General features: G+C 47.5%; 1 protein-coding gene and 1 long non-coding RNA gene across 2 annotated transcripts in view; both read left to right on the top strand.

Annotated features, from left to right (window-relative positions):
• The first annotated feature begins 743 nt into the window (after positions 1 to 743).
• Positions 744 to 3,723, top strand: LOC111545477. The gene has a single exon (XM_023216448.1). The coding sequence runs from the start codon at positions 1,258 to 1,260 to the stop codon at positions 1,618 to 1,620; it is 363 nt and encodes a 120-aa protein (XP_023072216.1). The 5' UTR covers positions 744 to 1,257; the 3' UTR covers positions 1,621 to 3,723.
• The window catches only part of LOC111545478, a 39,714-nt gene continuing 26,560 nt past the window's right edge, over positions 2,196 to 15,349 (top strand). The window contains exons 1-2 of the long non-coding RNA XR_002732479.1: positions 2,196 to 2,309; positions 2,811 to 2,895. This is a non-coding gene — a long non-coding RNA (uncharacterized LOC111545478). The remainder of the gene's footprint in view (positions 2,310 to 2,810; positions 2,896 to 15,349) is intronic.

The following is a 15,349-nucleotide window of genomic DNA, read 5'->3' on the forward strand; positions in this document are numbered from 1 at the left end:
CCCAGAACAAGATACACCAAAAAAAATTTTTTTTGAGTATACATACAAAGAATCCTACAAAGAAACTGCAAACAGTGTCGAATGGTGCGATCCTACCATTATATTTGTTAACACTAAACCCATGCCTCTTGCGCCTATCCGAAGTTTCCTCGGATTAAGAACAGCCATGGTTAAACCGGTATTTGCGACATCAAAAATTACCTGTAACCTACGTACCCCAACTTCTACATGAGTGAAAAATCACCAGTATAGCCAGGGCGAGAGTATTGCGAATTCTAACTTGGTATGATAAAAAATTCCAGACACTGCTAAATTTTTTAAATTGCATTCTCCAGTACCCAGATTAATACAGGAGTTATAAACCGCACGCGTGGCGATAATCGGGGTTCCTATTACGAAAGAGAAACTTGCTACTACTAAAATTATGTAGGCATGGTTAAAGTCAGAATTGTTATGACTAGAAATCGCAAACTAGAATAAATCTCAACTTGCTACGGTAAGAAATAGCTAAACTCTGACTTGATCAGACTAAGAAATCAGGAGTTTGAGACCAGCCCAGGCAACATGGCGAAACTCCGTCTCTAGGAAAAATACTAAAAATTACCCGGGCGTGGTGGCGCGTGCCTGTGGTCCCAGCTAGTCCAGAGGCTGGGGTGGGCGGATCGCTTCAGCCCGGGAGGCGGAGGTTGCAGTGAGCCGAGATCGCGGCACTGCACACCAGCCTGGGCGACAGAGCCGGACCCCGTATCAAGAAAGAAAAAGAAAAAGAACCAAAGAAAAAGAAATCACCATCCCACAGTTAAGTCTGCCTTGCTACAGCTAAACAGTGACTTCTAGGACCAAGAAATCGCAGCCAGGGCTAGACCGGTGTTTGCCCTAAACTGGGACTTGCTTAGGCTGAGAAATCACATTTTGGCTTATTGATTTGGACAAGAGGTACAAATCGCAGGCACCGCGAAATCGAAACTTGCGAGAACCAAGAAGCCAACGACGCGCGAAACCGCAGGAGCCTGCGACAGAGACGCGAGCGGAGCCGCCAGGGGAGTGGGTTCTGGAGGCTAAACCAGAACCCGTGGGACGCCGCTCGCGGCGCTGTGAAGAGACGGCGCCCGCGCAGCTCCTCTGCCACTTGGCTCAGAAGAGCGGCGGGCTCCCCTGCCCAGCGCCGCCGCCGCCCGGGAACGCCAGACTCTGCGCAACTGGCTGCGACTCGAAGTCCCTCAGATCAGCTACCAGAGCGCTGCCGCCACCGAGAAAATGGAGGCACCGAGGAACAAGCTGTGCCGCGACCAAGAGAACTCGGCTCCGCGAAATGGCGGTGCCGGGACTCTGCGAGTGACGCCAGCCGGAGGAGTTCCCAAGGACAACATCCGTTTTGGCGCAACCAACTGTGTTGTCACGGAGAAAATGTCGACCCTCGGAAAAGAGAGGTTCTGCGACCGAGAAATTCGGTGCAACAAGTGCTGTGACAGAAACCCCCCCCCCCCCCCCCCCACCCCGCTCGGCGCTATTGGCGAAAGAGCCAACAAAACGCTCGGTACTGCCACCCTGACACCGACTTTAGGACATGGGCCTCGGATGGAGAAAGGACGAGCGCGGAGCCACCGCGTAACTTCCTAATGTCTTCAAATAGCGAAAGTGCTAACCGGAAACTGCCGGCTGGGTTTACCTATTGGTGTTTCGCTTGGGACCAACAGATTCCAGAAACCAGAGGGACTGGAACCTAGTAAACTTCGGCAATTGGGAAATGACCTACCAGGACAAGTAACTGCTTCTGGCTCCGTGGTGCTGTCGGTCAACATCCGCCGGCTCTGAGAAACGAGCTGCACTGTCAATGAGAAACCGTGGGCACTGAGAAAGGAGCGGGCTGCAACTGATAACTGCCCACCCGTTGCCACTAGGACAAAGTGCTGCCGGCACTACTCCCACCCTCCGTCCTCAAATCAATCCTCTCCCGCTTAAGAAGACCTTTATTTTTCATACCGAAGTCATACCGAGGGCCACAGCAACCGACCCCTTGCGATGTGCATGGGAAAAGGAGGCAGTATAGGGATCGAGAATCGGGCGGATTAGGCTGGCCCTGGAAACAAAGTAAAAGCCATCCGGGTTGCCAGCCATCTTCCACTGCAAGAAACAAACCTTCCAGTGGCTGGGCTCCGCCCTTCTCCTTGGTCAGAGCCCTCCAGACTCCTAAGGGGAAGCCGACACCTCATCCCTTTGGAATTTGAAGCTCTCAGTCCAAGACCTCAGTGGAGAGTGAAAGACACAATGCCGCCTGACCCAGGCTTCAGGCATGCCCCAGCAGCTAGGTACCTCTCCAGGGGGTGGAACACTGTGGGAACTGCTATTTAATTCTGATGGTTAACTCTGTCAGATGGCCTTGATATATGGGAATAATCGTTGGAAGAGGGTAGAGGAAATAAGAACCGCAAGACTCTAGCACAGGACGCGTGGATTGATGGTGAGGCCTCTGTTTCCCCTCCCCTTGAAATCCTCAAAGGGCAGTTCCATTTCTATCACCTTTGACCTTTGAAGTTCATCCCTGATGTCTTCTCCATCTTTGGGAAGTGCAGTGCAATTTCAAGCTCTTGAATCTTCCCTCTCCCCCATTTGTCAAATATGCTGACGCTACAAACTCCTTTTTTATAGGAAGCCTGAAACTGCCATTGAGCAGAAGGAAAACATCCCTTTCCAGAACCTTTCTCGTTTCTCTAAAAATCTGCACTTTTGGAAGTGATCCCCCAAAGAGACCTCCAGACTCTACCATGAGTGTCTCCAGCTGAACTCATCATGTCTAATCCTCACCCTAGCTTATCCTGTTCAAATCATTTCCATCTTTTTCTGGATGAATCTGGGCGGATGTCAGACCAGAGAAGAGCACAAAATGCACCAGAGGTAAGAAGACCCATTTTGGGCTCTCACTTCTCACCCACTCTCGAGATGGTCACCTCCAGTCTTCCCCTCTATACCCTACCCTTTCTTCAGCTAGCCAAAACCTGCCCTGGTACTTGAGGCTTCTTCAATTGCCTTCTTTTGCAGGCAGTAGAATAAAGGAAAGAGGGCAGTGTCAATAGAAGAAAAGTTACAGCCACTTTATCTAATTGAAGATACTGTGCAGAGTCTTTGAAAAAACAAAATATCCCACCAACCATTCCTCTCTCTCCGTTTCTACCCTAGCTTCCTATTTTAGCAAAAATGCTGGGATCAGCACTTCTGGAGGGAAGGGATCACCCTTCCAGTTTAGGAATGTGGAGAGGAGTTATGGAGCTCACTTCCCTAAAGGAAGGGGCGTTCTACTTCCGGCATTCAGATTCAGTCTGATTCCAATATGGTGTTTTTTGTGGGGTGGTCAGAGAAAGGGCAAGTCAGGAACTGTATATTCCTCAGCTAGAGACTCTAAGACATTTGCATTTGGAAAATCAGGAGAGATGCTGATATTGTTTGGCTCCATGTCCCCACCCAGCTCTCACTTTGAATTGTAATAATCCCCACGTGTCAAGGGTGATACCAGGTGGAAATAACTGAATCATGGGGGGTGGTTTTCCCCATGCTGTTCTTGTGATAATGAGTGTGTCTCCAAGATCTGATAGTTTCATAATTGGCATTTTCCCCTACTGGCACACATTCTCCTGCGCCCCTCTGAAGAGGTGCCTTCCACCATGATTGTGAGTTTCCTGAGGCCATGCAGAGCTGTGAGTCAGTTAAACCTTCTTTCTTTATAAATTACCCAGTTTTGGATATTTCTTCATAGCAGTGCGAGAATGGACTAATACAGATGTGGTAGAGTTGGGTGCTGGGTGGCAATGTCAGGTATATGCAGGTTCTAGGCACCAGGTCAAATCTGGATTGCAAACTGTGGGACACAAATCGCAAATGATGTCCAGCCTTTAATATTTTCTTTCATTGTTTTTCAAATAGTTGAAGAAACAAAGAATAAAGAAAAGCATTGTTTTTTTTTTTTGAGACAGAGTCTCGCTCTGTTCCCCAGGATGGAGTGCAGTGGTATGATCTCGGCTCACTGCAACCTCCACCTCCCCGGTTCAAGTTATTCTCCTGCCTCAGCTCCGAGAAGCTGGGATTACAGGTGCACACCATCACACCTGGCTAATTTTTGTATTTTTAGTAGAGACAGGATTTCTCCCTGTTGGCCAGGCTGGTCTCAAAGTCCTGACCTCAAGTGATCTGCCTGCTTCAGCCTCTCAAAGTGCTAGAATTACAGGCATGAGTCACAGTGCCCAGCCGCAAAGTATATTTTTGTAAAATTTTATCAAGATAAACCTAGCTAAACCAATATACTAATAATAACAAAACTTGGGTTATTATTGACTAAAGGAAGGTGGCACAAAATAGAAACATTTTTAAACGTTCAAAAAAAAAATCCGGCCAGGCACAGTGGCTCATACCTGTAATACCAGCACTTTGGAAGGCCGAGGTGGGTGGATCACGAGGTCAGGAAATCGAGACCATCCTGACTAACATAGTGAAACCCCATCTCTACTAAAAATACGAAAAATTAGCTGGGCATGGTGGCGGGGTGCCTGTAGTCCCAGCTACTCGGGAGGCTGAGGCAGGAGAATGGCGTGAACCCGGGAGGCAGAGCTTGCAGTGAGTCAAGATCACTGCCACTGCACTCCAGCCTGCGTGATAGAGTGAGACCCCGTCTCAAAAACAAAACAAAACAAAGGTAGTCTTTACACAGAAGTGGTATGCACAGGTGAATTGTGTGGGAAGTCAGGATGTTGCACAGAAGCTATTCAAGTCATAGATTAGAAAAGCAAGAATCCACATTCATGCTTTCCAGCACAGATGAGGAAATACTTTTTCCCCACCTTCTTAGATTCAGTGGCTGGGCAGGGAGTGCTGTGAATTCATCTGACAACAGACAGATTAACAGGAGAAAAGGCATAAAAGTTTTTTTAATTTTTTTTTTTTTTTTTGAGACAGAGTCTTGCTCTGTCTCCCAGGTGGAGTGCACTGGCACCATCTCAGCTCACTGCAAGCTCCCACCTCCCAGGTTCACGCCATTCTCCTGCCTCAGCCTGCCGAGTAGCTTGGACTACAGGCACCTGCCACCGCACCCGGCTAATTTTTTGTATTTTTTAGCAGAGACGGAGTTTCACTGTGTTAGCCAGGATGGTCTCAATCTCCTGACCTTGTGATCCACCCGCCTCGGCCTCCCAAAGTGCTGGGATTATAGGCATGAGCCACCGCGCCAGGCCAAGTTTTTAAATTTTTAATCTAATGTGCATGGAGGCATCATAGAAAGAACCGAATATCCAAAAGTGTGGTGAAATTTGAGACTTTATATACCATCTTAATGATAGTGGCAAGAGGCAGACAAATCCTAGGGAGACAAGGGTGGGTCCCTGGTGAAACCCCACCTTCAAAGCAAAGACAGTTTAAAGCATGAAAGCCAAGCTACAAGTCTCCAATAAATCCACGGACTGGATTAAGAATCTCTCTTCCCATTTAGTGCACTTCCCTCTGATTGATCCACACACTTCACCTAGTGCACTTTCCTCTGATTGATCCCCACACTTAACCTATTTCACATATACCTGCCCTTCCCTAATTGGTTTTTTACACAGTTGTGCCCACCTTTGAGTGGTGCCTTTGTTTTAGCCTTTTTTGCATATGCACAAACCAATCAGCACACACTCCCCCATTCTGAGCCTATAAAAGCCCCGGACCCAGCCACATTGGGAGAGAGACCACCCAACTTCTGGTGGGGGACCACCCTTGAATCCCTTCTCCACTGAGAGCTGTTTTGTGGCTCAATAAAACTCTTCTCTGCCCTCCTCACTTTTTGATTGTCAGCGTAACCTCATTCTTCTTGAATGCAGGACAAGAACTTGGGACCCACCTAATGCGGGTACAAAGAAGGCTGTAACATGGGAAGCAGCTGTTGGGCCAAGCCAGCCCTGGAGCTGTAGGCCAGAGCGAGACCACAGGACTGACAGAGCTGTTAACACACTGACATATTTCGGGCTGCAGAGGGCAGGACTGAAACCTATTCGCATGTTGTAACACCAACTCTGGGGCTTTGGAGTCACGGACATGCCTGTTTGGGTGCCATCACATTCCCCTCATCTGGATGCCAGAGTCCACCATAGGAGTCACTTGCAACATGCCTGGTGCGTGGAGCAACCAGCGGAACCCCACACTCACTAGCTCATATACCCCTCCTGCCAGGGGCTGAGTGCACGGTTGCGGTGGCCACAGTATCTGCACCAGAGGGCATGCCAGGCACAGCCCCGTGAGCCGAGTAGATGGGGCATCTCCTGTGGTTAGCGTGGGCTCCAGTAAGGCCTGGGTAGGGCATCACCAGCCAGAGGCCTCTGGCTGGCAACGTGGCTGAGAAAAATCCTATGTCATTAAGGAGATGGGGCAGGGCAGAGGAGCACTTAAGGAAATACAAATGATTTTTTTTTCTTTTTTTTGAGATGGAGTCTTGCTCTGTCACCCAGGCTAGAGTGCAGTGGCGTGATCTCGGCTCACTGCAAGCTCTGCCTCCTGGGTTGACGCCATTCTCCTGCCTCAGCCTCCCGAGTAGCTGGAACTACAGGCACCCGCCACCACACCCGGCTAATTTTTTTGTATTTTTAATAGAGACAGGGTTTCACCATGTTAGCCAGGATGGTCTCAATCTCCTGACCTTGTGATCCACCCACCTCAGCCTCCCAAAGTGCTGGGATTACAGGCGTGAGCCACCATACTGGCCACAAATGATTTTTTAGAAGATAAATGGTCCTTTAGAAGAACAGATAATAGATATAACAGTTTTTAGAGAATGTTTTTTTGTGTAGGGTGGGTGTAATCGCCCAAAGGTTTCATCTTGCCCATTGTCCACAAAAGCCAATGCACTGAGAGCAGTGGCTTTTTGCAGCAAAGAAAGAGTTTAATAATTGCAGGGCTGGCCAAGTGGAAGAACAGGAGTTCATTCTCAAATCCATCTCTCTGAGAATTCTTAAGACAGGATTTTTTAAGGATAGTTTGGTAAGCATGGGGCTAGGGGATGGAGACTACTGATTGGTTGGGTTGGGGATGAATCCATAGGGTGTTGAAGCTGTCTTTGTGCACGGAGTCAGTTCCTGGGTAGGGATCACTGGTCTGGGTGTCAATTGTTCCAATGGAAATGCAAAGTCTCAAAAATATCTCACACACCAGTCTTAGGTTTTACAATGGCAATGTTATCTATAGTAGCAATTAGGGAAGTTACAAATCTTGTGACTACCCTTATGTGACTCCTGAGTAGTAAACCGTGACTTGTTATCATTTAACTATGCATAGGTATTAGCAGAATTTAGGCACTTCCCAAAATTCTAGTATTGTGTACTTTCATTAGTATTACAAAGATGGTTTCTTCGGTTCCTGAACTACATGGGAGAGTTTGGGGAAAGGGTTATTATGTTCCTTGTTTTAAGATTAAACTATAAGCTAAATTTCTCCCATAGTTAGCTTGACCTATGCCCAGGAACGAGCCAAGAGTTGGCTTGTCAGGTTAGAAGCAAGATGGAGTCAGCTGTCAGATTACTGTCCTTACCAGCATTTTAAATCCTCCTAAATTAGAGAACCACCCTCCTAGAAGGTTTGTTGAGTCCCATCCCTTCCAGGTTTGGACTGGTACATGGGCTACTTTTCTGATGTTTGAAGTGATTTCTAGAACCGCTTTTCCATTATCATCTATGTTAAGACAGCAATTAGAGATATTAAACCTACCACAGACCCCACCCTCTTCTGCTAATGAGTAGTCTAGTGCTGGCCTGTTTTGATAATTGCTGTGTACATTTGCTTTGTTGTTGCATGAGCATTTCCAGGGCTGAGGCGGTTTGGTTAGTGATTATCTCTAGAACTGCCTGTAGCCTAAATTATTCTATTTAGCATATATATGGGAGTGTGATAACCCCATGAGCAAGTGGCAGGACTGTAATATTCGATGATCTGTTGCAGAGGCCATTCGTCCTCTTGCCATCTTTGGCTTCCTCCTACCTTTAAGGATTGTTTTTCTCTGTTTAAGTTATCATACACAGACAGGGACTCTGAGGATGTTGCCCGCTGTTAATGTTTTGGAGGGAGGAGTAGCCTTGGGGGTGACTTGACCCTGGTGCGATGGAACCAGTCAGGGAATCCTTGGACTCTTAACTGCAATTGGCTTGCTGAGTGTCATGGTGTAGGGGTCTGTCCACTTCAGTTGTAGCTTTTGGTGAGGGTCGGGTTGGCAGATAAACACGTCTGTGCCTGCAAGACAGTTGAGAGGACAAGGAGGTGTCGATAGGGAGAGGCATGGCCTCATTTACTGCTTCACGAATGAAAGACCGTGTCTGGATTAAGGAGGGGAGGTAATTCCTGAGTGGCTCAGAGTCTGGTAAGGGTGGCGACCCTAGGACAAAAGTTTGGCCATAAATGATTAATTTAAAGGGACTATAAAAAGAGAGTGCTTTTGGTGTTGTGCAGAGTCTCATGAGGGTGAAAGAGAGATTTTTTTTTGTCCACGACTGGTGGGTTTCTAGAGCCAGCTTGGTGAGTTGGGCTTTAAGGATAGAGTTAATTTTTTCAACTTTACCTGAAGATTGATGCCTGTAGGGTGTGTGGAGAACCTACTTTATTCTTAAGGATGTAGAGATGCCTTGGGTAATTTGACTGATGAAGGCAGGCCTGTTATTGGACTGGATGGATGTTGGGAGTCTGAAACGGGGAATTATATGCATGATGAGAGTTTGTGCGACGATATTTGCACCTTCTGAAGTTGTTGGGAAAGCTTCTACCTACCTGGAGAAAGTACAGACAAAGACTAGAAGATAGCGGAGCTGTTATCGGGCAGCATGTGAGTGAAGTCTACTTGCCAATCTTCCCCGGGTACCTGGCCCCAGGCTTGGTGGGTAGGAAAAGGCAGTGGCTGGAGGGAGCCTTGGGGTGACACTGAGTGGCAGATAGAGCAGGACTGGGTAATTTCTCGAACACGGCTGGAGAGGTGAGGACAAGTGAGAATAGGGTGGAGAAGTTGCAAGAGAGGTTTGTAACCAACATGAAAAGAGTTGTGGAGGCTTTGGAGGTGAGGAAGGCTTTGAGTATGAGGAAGAACGAAGTGCCCTTCCTCGATATACCATGATCCTTGCTTTTGAAGGTTTTGGGCTCAGAAGTCCTCCTTTTCTTCTGAGGAGTAGAGAGGAGAGAACAAGGACAGGGACGGAAACTGGCCTTGCACGGGTTGTAAGGCTACTTGTTTGGCTACCTGATCTGCTAGTGCATTTCCAGCTGATACAGGATTGTCTGGGGTTTGGTGGCCCCTGCAGTGAATGATGGCAAGTTTCTGTGGGAGCCTGGCAGCTTGAAGGAGTTTGCTGATGAGAGAGCCATTTATGACAGGAGTGTTTTTTGCAGTTAGGAAACCCCATTCTTTCCAGATGGACAAGTGTGAGTGTACTATGGGGAATGCATAATGAGAATTTGACTATATGTTGATATGTTGTCTGGCTGCTAGAGTGAGAGCTCAAGTGAGGGCAATGAGTTCAGCTTTTTGGGACGTGGTGCCTAGGAGGATCGGATTGGCTTCAGTAGTGTGGAGAGTTGACACTATAACTTAGCCAGCATGCCAGCATCCTTGATGTAGGAAAGAGCACCATCTACAAACCAAGTAAAGGAGGCACCTGGAAGGGATTGGTCTGTTAGGTTTGGAAAAAGTATAAGAAAGGTTTGAACAGTGTTCACACAGAAGTATACAGGGTCTTGGGCAGTTGTAGCTTCAAGTAAGAACGTGCCCATGTTTAGACGGGAGCTGGTTAGCATGGTGATTTGGGCGGTTTCTATGAATAGAGCATACAGTTGAAGGAGCCGTGGGGCAGAGATGAGACTTAGTACACTGCAGTGAGCTAGCATGTCTTTGATGTTATGGGTTGAATAAACTGTTATGTTGGCATGGAGAGATAGTTTCAGGCTTTCAAGGGTGAAGACAGCAGCTGCCGCCAGTGCTTGGAGGCAGGCAGACCATCTGAGAACTGTGGCTTTGAGCTGTTTGGAGAGGTAGGCGACAACCTGGAGGGTGGGTCCCTTAGACTGGGTTAGAACACCTAGTGCAACTCCATGCCGTTTATCGGTATAGAGGGAGAAAGGTTTGGTGAGGTCTGGGAGAGTGAGGACAGGGGCTGAAATGAGAGCCTTCTGGAGTGGATGGAAAGGTTAGGTAAGAGACTGCGCAGGTTTGAAGGCTCATGGAGAGGGCCTTTAGTGGCTTGGTATAACGGTTTGGCAAGTAGAGCGAAGGAGGGAACCCAGAGCCTAAAATATCCTAATCCTAGAAAAGAGAGAATTTCTTGCTTAGTTTGCGGAGGTGGGAGGGACTGGAGGAGGGATATGTGGTCAGTTGTGAGCCTTCAGGTTCATGGAGTAAGAGGCCTAGATAGGTGACTGAGGGGATGCATATTTGTGTTTTCTTAGGGGAGACCCAATACCCCTGTTCTGCCAAGTTTAAAAGAGAGATAGTTATGGGTGTTGCAGTCTCTTTGAGAGGGGCTACAGAGGAGCAGATCATTAACACATTGAAGGAGAGTGGATGGTTTTAGGAATAAGGTAGAGGGGTCACTAGCAAGGTCCGGTCCAAAAAGGTGGGGGCTGTCTCTGACACCTTGAGGTAGTATGCACCAGGTGAGCTGACGTGAAAGGTGGGTGTTGGGGTTTTCCCACGTAAAGGCAGAAGTTTGGGAAATCGATGTAAGGGAATTGTGAAGAAAAAGCATTCTTTAGGTTTAAAACAGAAAAATGAGTGGTATTGGAGGGAATTGCAGAAAGTAAAGTATACAGGTTAGGAACTACTGAACATACTGGGCGTACAGCTTGGTTAACAAGCCTGAGGTCCTAGACTAAGCGGTAAGTTCCATCTGGCTTTTTAACAGGTAGAACAGGTATGTTAAAAGAGGAGTTTGTTGGGTGGAGTAGGTGACTGACGAGGAGGTGAGAAATGATAGCCTATGAGAACTGCTTGGAGGATGGGATACTGCTTCTGCGATAGTAACTGGGTGGGCTCTTTAAGGGTAAAGCAGATGGGGGTGTGGCATTCTGCGACTGAGGGTGTGGAAGTATCCTAAACAGTGGGGTTAACTACGGATGGGGGATAAGGAAAAGTTGCATGTTTTAAGGTGGGAAGTTGGAGGAGTAGAAGAAAGTTAGATGCCCCAGAGGGTCTGGGTTTATATACTGGGTACTATGGGGAATGTGGAAGTAGAGAATAGTGTGGAGCTTTGAAAGGATGTCTCTGCCTATGAATGAAGTTGGGCATGAGAGCAGGACTAAAAAATAGTGAGTGAAGGAAAAGGTGTGCAGGGAGCAGAAGAGTGGAGGGGTGGCTCGGGGTTTGGAGACTTGTCCGTCAATTCCCACAACAGAAACTTGGGAGGACTGGGTGGGTCCTGAAAAATTAGGTAAAGCAGAGTAGGTTGCCTGGTATTAATTAAAAAAAAAAAAAAATACTGGCCTACCTGCCACCATCAGGGTTACCCTTGTCTTGGACGAAGCGATGGTAGTTGCCAGGGCGTCCGTTCCAGGGCACCCTCAGTCTTCAGCAGCAAGGCCTATGAGATCTGAGTAGGAGGTTTTGGCTGGCTCAGGACGGCATGGAGGTGGTCCTTGCAGGGGCCGCTCACAGTCCAACTTCCAATGGGGTCCTCCGGAGAGAGGGCATGGCCTGGTGGGCTTACCTGGGTTTGGGCATTGTCTGGACCAGTGGCCTTCATTGCCATACTTGAAACAGGTGCCAGGTGGAGCTGGATTGCTAGGAAGCTTCTGTGTGGAGGTGTGGCCCTGTGGGCCCGCAGGGCCCCTGATGGCGGAGGCAAGCATTTGAAACTCTGCGTGTTTTTGCCATTTACTTTCCTCATCACGATTGTTAAAGATTTTGAAGGTTAAATTAAGAAGGTCTCATTGTGGGGTTTGAGGGCTGTTGTTAAACTTCTGAAGCTTGCGCCAAATATTGGGGGTGGATTGGGAGATGAACCGAAGGTTTAAAATAGTGGTTCCTTCTGGGTTTGTTGGGTCTAAGTTGGTATATTTTCTTATGGCTTCAGTTAAACGAGAGAGAAAAAGGGCTGTTTTTTCATCAGGATCTTGGGTGATTTCTGAAAGTTTTTCATAGTTTATCACTTAATGGGCACCCTTTTTGAGTCCTGCAACGAGACACACAATCATGTGGTCTCAATGGCGGTGTCCAGAGGCCCTGTCTTGATAATCCCAGTGGGGGTCCTGGTTGGGTACTGCCTGTGTGCCAGTAGGCTGGGCAGGAACTTGGTGATGAATTGCATCAGCATGCACCTGAGCTAGGGTCCAGATATGGTCCCGGTCGTCTGGGGTGAGGGTGGAAGAGAGGACAATGTAGAGGTCATGCCAGATTAGTTCCTAAGACTGGATAAAGGTACTGAAACTCCCGAATATAAGAGGTCAGGTCTTCTGGAAATGAACCGAGTCTTTTGCTAATTTGAGAGAGATTCTGTGAGGGAGAAGGGAACGTGAACTCTAACAATACCTTCAGTTCCTGCTACTTCCTGAAGGGGGCACTCTAGCACAGGCACTGAAGTAAGGGTGGGACATGGGCCAAACATGGCACCTGAACGAGTGTGGAATGTGGACGGGAGAGCAGGAAGAACCTGGAAGTGGTTCCTGCTGAGTGTTTGAAGGGGAGAGGGGGGTTAACAGGCAGTGGAGGATAGATAGGGGCGTAAGGTGGTGGGATGGGTTTACAAGCCTCAGGAGAGGGCAGTGGGGAGGAGAATGGGTACGGGAAATACTAGAATTGTCCTGAGGAGGGGACGGTGTAGGAAAAGAAGTGGATACTGCTGACTGGGAAGATGGCGGCTAGGAAGATGGTGGCTGGGAAGACAACGAGGAGGCTTGGGCTAAAGAAGACGGCTGAGAGGAAGAGGTAGGGGCTGGGAGGGGTGGACAGCAGTGTGCTGGATCTAACAAGGAAAAAGAGGTGGGGTTGGGAGGAGAAAGGCAATCAGGGCGGTGAGAATGGAGGAGAAGGATTTGAACAGGTGAGCAAGAATTGCAGAGGTCGAGTTGTGATCTGAGTGTAAAAAGGCCTGGACATAAGCAATTTCTTCCCATTTGTCTAGTCATTGGCAATAATTGCATAAGTCAGTTAAAATTGTAAAGTTGAATGTTCCATTTGCGGGCCATTTGGACCCATTATCCAATTCGTATGTGTTGCCAGACTGAATTGCAAAAAAAGACAAGGCACTTAGGGTGGATATTTTGCCTGAGGCCTAAGGTTTGCAGGCTTTTTATGAGGCAGCGTAGAGGGCTGTTTTTTGGAATGGAGGACCGGGAGTTTCCCATAACAGAGGGTAGACTCAGAAGAACAGCGAAAAAGGAGACCATCCTGGATGGCCAGAGGGAGACGATAAAAGGAGCGATCGTTACCGCTGCGTTTTTCATTCCTGGAACGGGATCAAATGGCTTAGAGGCGTCTCCCTAAGGCCAGATGATCAGATGATCAGCCAGTACCTGGCACATGCTGGAGCCTTTTGGACCAACGTTGGATTTTCGGACTGTAGGAAAGAGAGGCCATGCAGCTTTTCCCTTGTTAACTGGGCTCCCAGGGAAACTTACCAATAGGCGAGATCAGTGACCAATGTGCATGCCCAGAGAGGCGACTGGAGGCTGAGGAGCTTCGTTTGTCCTGCTGCTGTGCCCTGTTCTCCAGGGTGGAGGGGTAGGTCCACAGAGCCTCTCCGGGGTTTTGGCACCAGATGTAAGGTTCTTGTATTGGTTTGAACCCCGAGAGCACACCAACAGACAGCATGAGGTGGTGTGGAGCAACATGCTGTTTTAATGAGCATGTGGGTGCAGGTGGGCTGAGGCCTAAAATGGGATCAGCCCCAAGTGAAGACGGGACAGGGGCTTTATAGTCCTCTGTAAACAGGAAGTGTCCCAGTCTAACATGACTGCTATGTAGTACACGACGGCCTCTTTCTCGATCTTCAGGGTTGGGAGGAGTTACTCATCCCTTCAAGCTTTCAGGCCCCAGGGAGAATCTTTCAAGTATGAACCTGGCCTTGTGAAAGCAGAGCTCCAATTACACAGTGTATGCCGAATCCATGAATGTTATGGTGCTATTTCAAACCACTAAGAGGCCTTGTGAGAGTCTCTTCTTTACCAGAAAATGTGGGGAACACAGAGAGGGTCTTTCTGGATAGACATACCCAGGGAACTTCTGCTGAGAAAAGTGAAAGCAAAGATACAACTTCTCCCAGAAAACGGAGTACATATGTAGATGGCAATAAGTAATATAGCCTGAAGTATTCACATGGATATAATTAGAGTTAGTGTTATAGTTAAGGAGGAAGGGAAGGGAGACAGAAAGAAAGTAAGTAAGAAAGGAAACAAGAAAAGATAAAACTGTGTCCTAGTTTCTTACTTGTGTTAAACAAATTATTTTTCTAGATATCATTAACCAAGATAAGGAATCCCTAAAGAGAGGCAGGCTTGATTTAGGGTTGTCTGAGGGCTTCCGAAAGAGCTGTTCAGTGAATAAAAAGAAATCCAACCATGGAGTATCAGAGTCTAAGTTGGGTGTATAGGTTTGTGTGTCTTCAGTATTGTCTTGTATTTTAAGACAGAACTAGATGTGTCCATCAGAAACGAGTGTATGGCATGAAAAAGTTACAGATGGTAGGCCACAGTGAACTCCAATTGTTTGGAAGGCTTAACTTGAACCTTCCTAGGCTGGAGAATTTTAAATGACTGAGATGTTTCTAATGTGTCTAGAACTTCTTTTCTAATGAGCCTAGGGAGGGCTAGAATCTCTATCAGAGTTAGTTTGAGATGTAAAGGGGATCAGAATGTGCCATCCCAATATATGCCACTTTAGCATATTTTATTTTAGCATATTAGATTATTTTGAGCAGTTGAAAAATTAGAAATAGCAGGCATGGTGCAGTGGCTCACACCTGTAATCCTAGTACTTTGGGAAACTGAGACAGGTGGATCACCTGAGGTCAGGAGTTTGAGACCAGCGTGGTCAACATGGCAAAACCCCATTTCTATTAAAAAAAAAAAAAATTAGCCAGGCATGGTGGGGCACACCTGTAATCCCAGCTAATCAGGAGGCTGAGGAAAGAGAATCGCTTGAAGTCAGGAGATAGAGGTTGCAGTGAGCCGAGATCGCACCATTGCACTCCAGCCTGCGTGATGGGAGTAAGACTCCATCTCAAAAAAAAAAGATAAAGAAAAAAGAAATTAGAAATAGCAGACATATGAAGATCTCTCTGACCTCCCTTTCCTGCCAAAAAGCAGGGCATACATTTTGCTTTTGTAAAAAAAATCTCCATTTTTAAAGGCTTCCACCTCTTCGCTACCT

This window comes from Piliocolobus tephrosceles, chromosome 4, assembly GCF_002776525.5.
Source record: "Piliocolobus tephrosceles isolate RC106 chromosome 4, ASM277652v3, whole genome shotgun sequence".
In the NCBI taxonomy this organism is placed as follows: Eukaryota; Metazoa; Chordata; class Mammalia; order Primates; family Cercopithecidae; genus Piliocolobus; species Piliocolobus tephrosceles.

Excerpts from the sequence above, each read along its gene's own strand:
- LOC111545477 (XM_023216448.1), top strand. The coding sequence starts at position 1,258 with ATGGAGGCACCGAGGAACAAGCTGTGCCGCGACCAAGAGAACTCGGCT.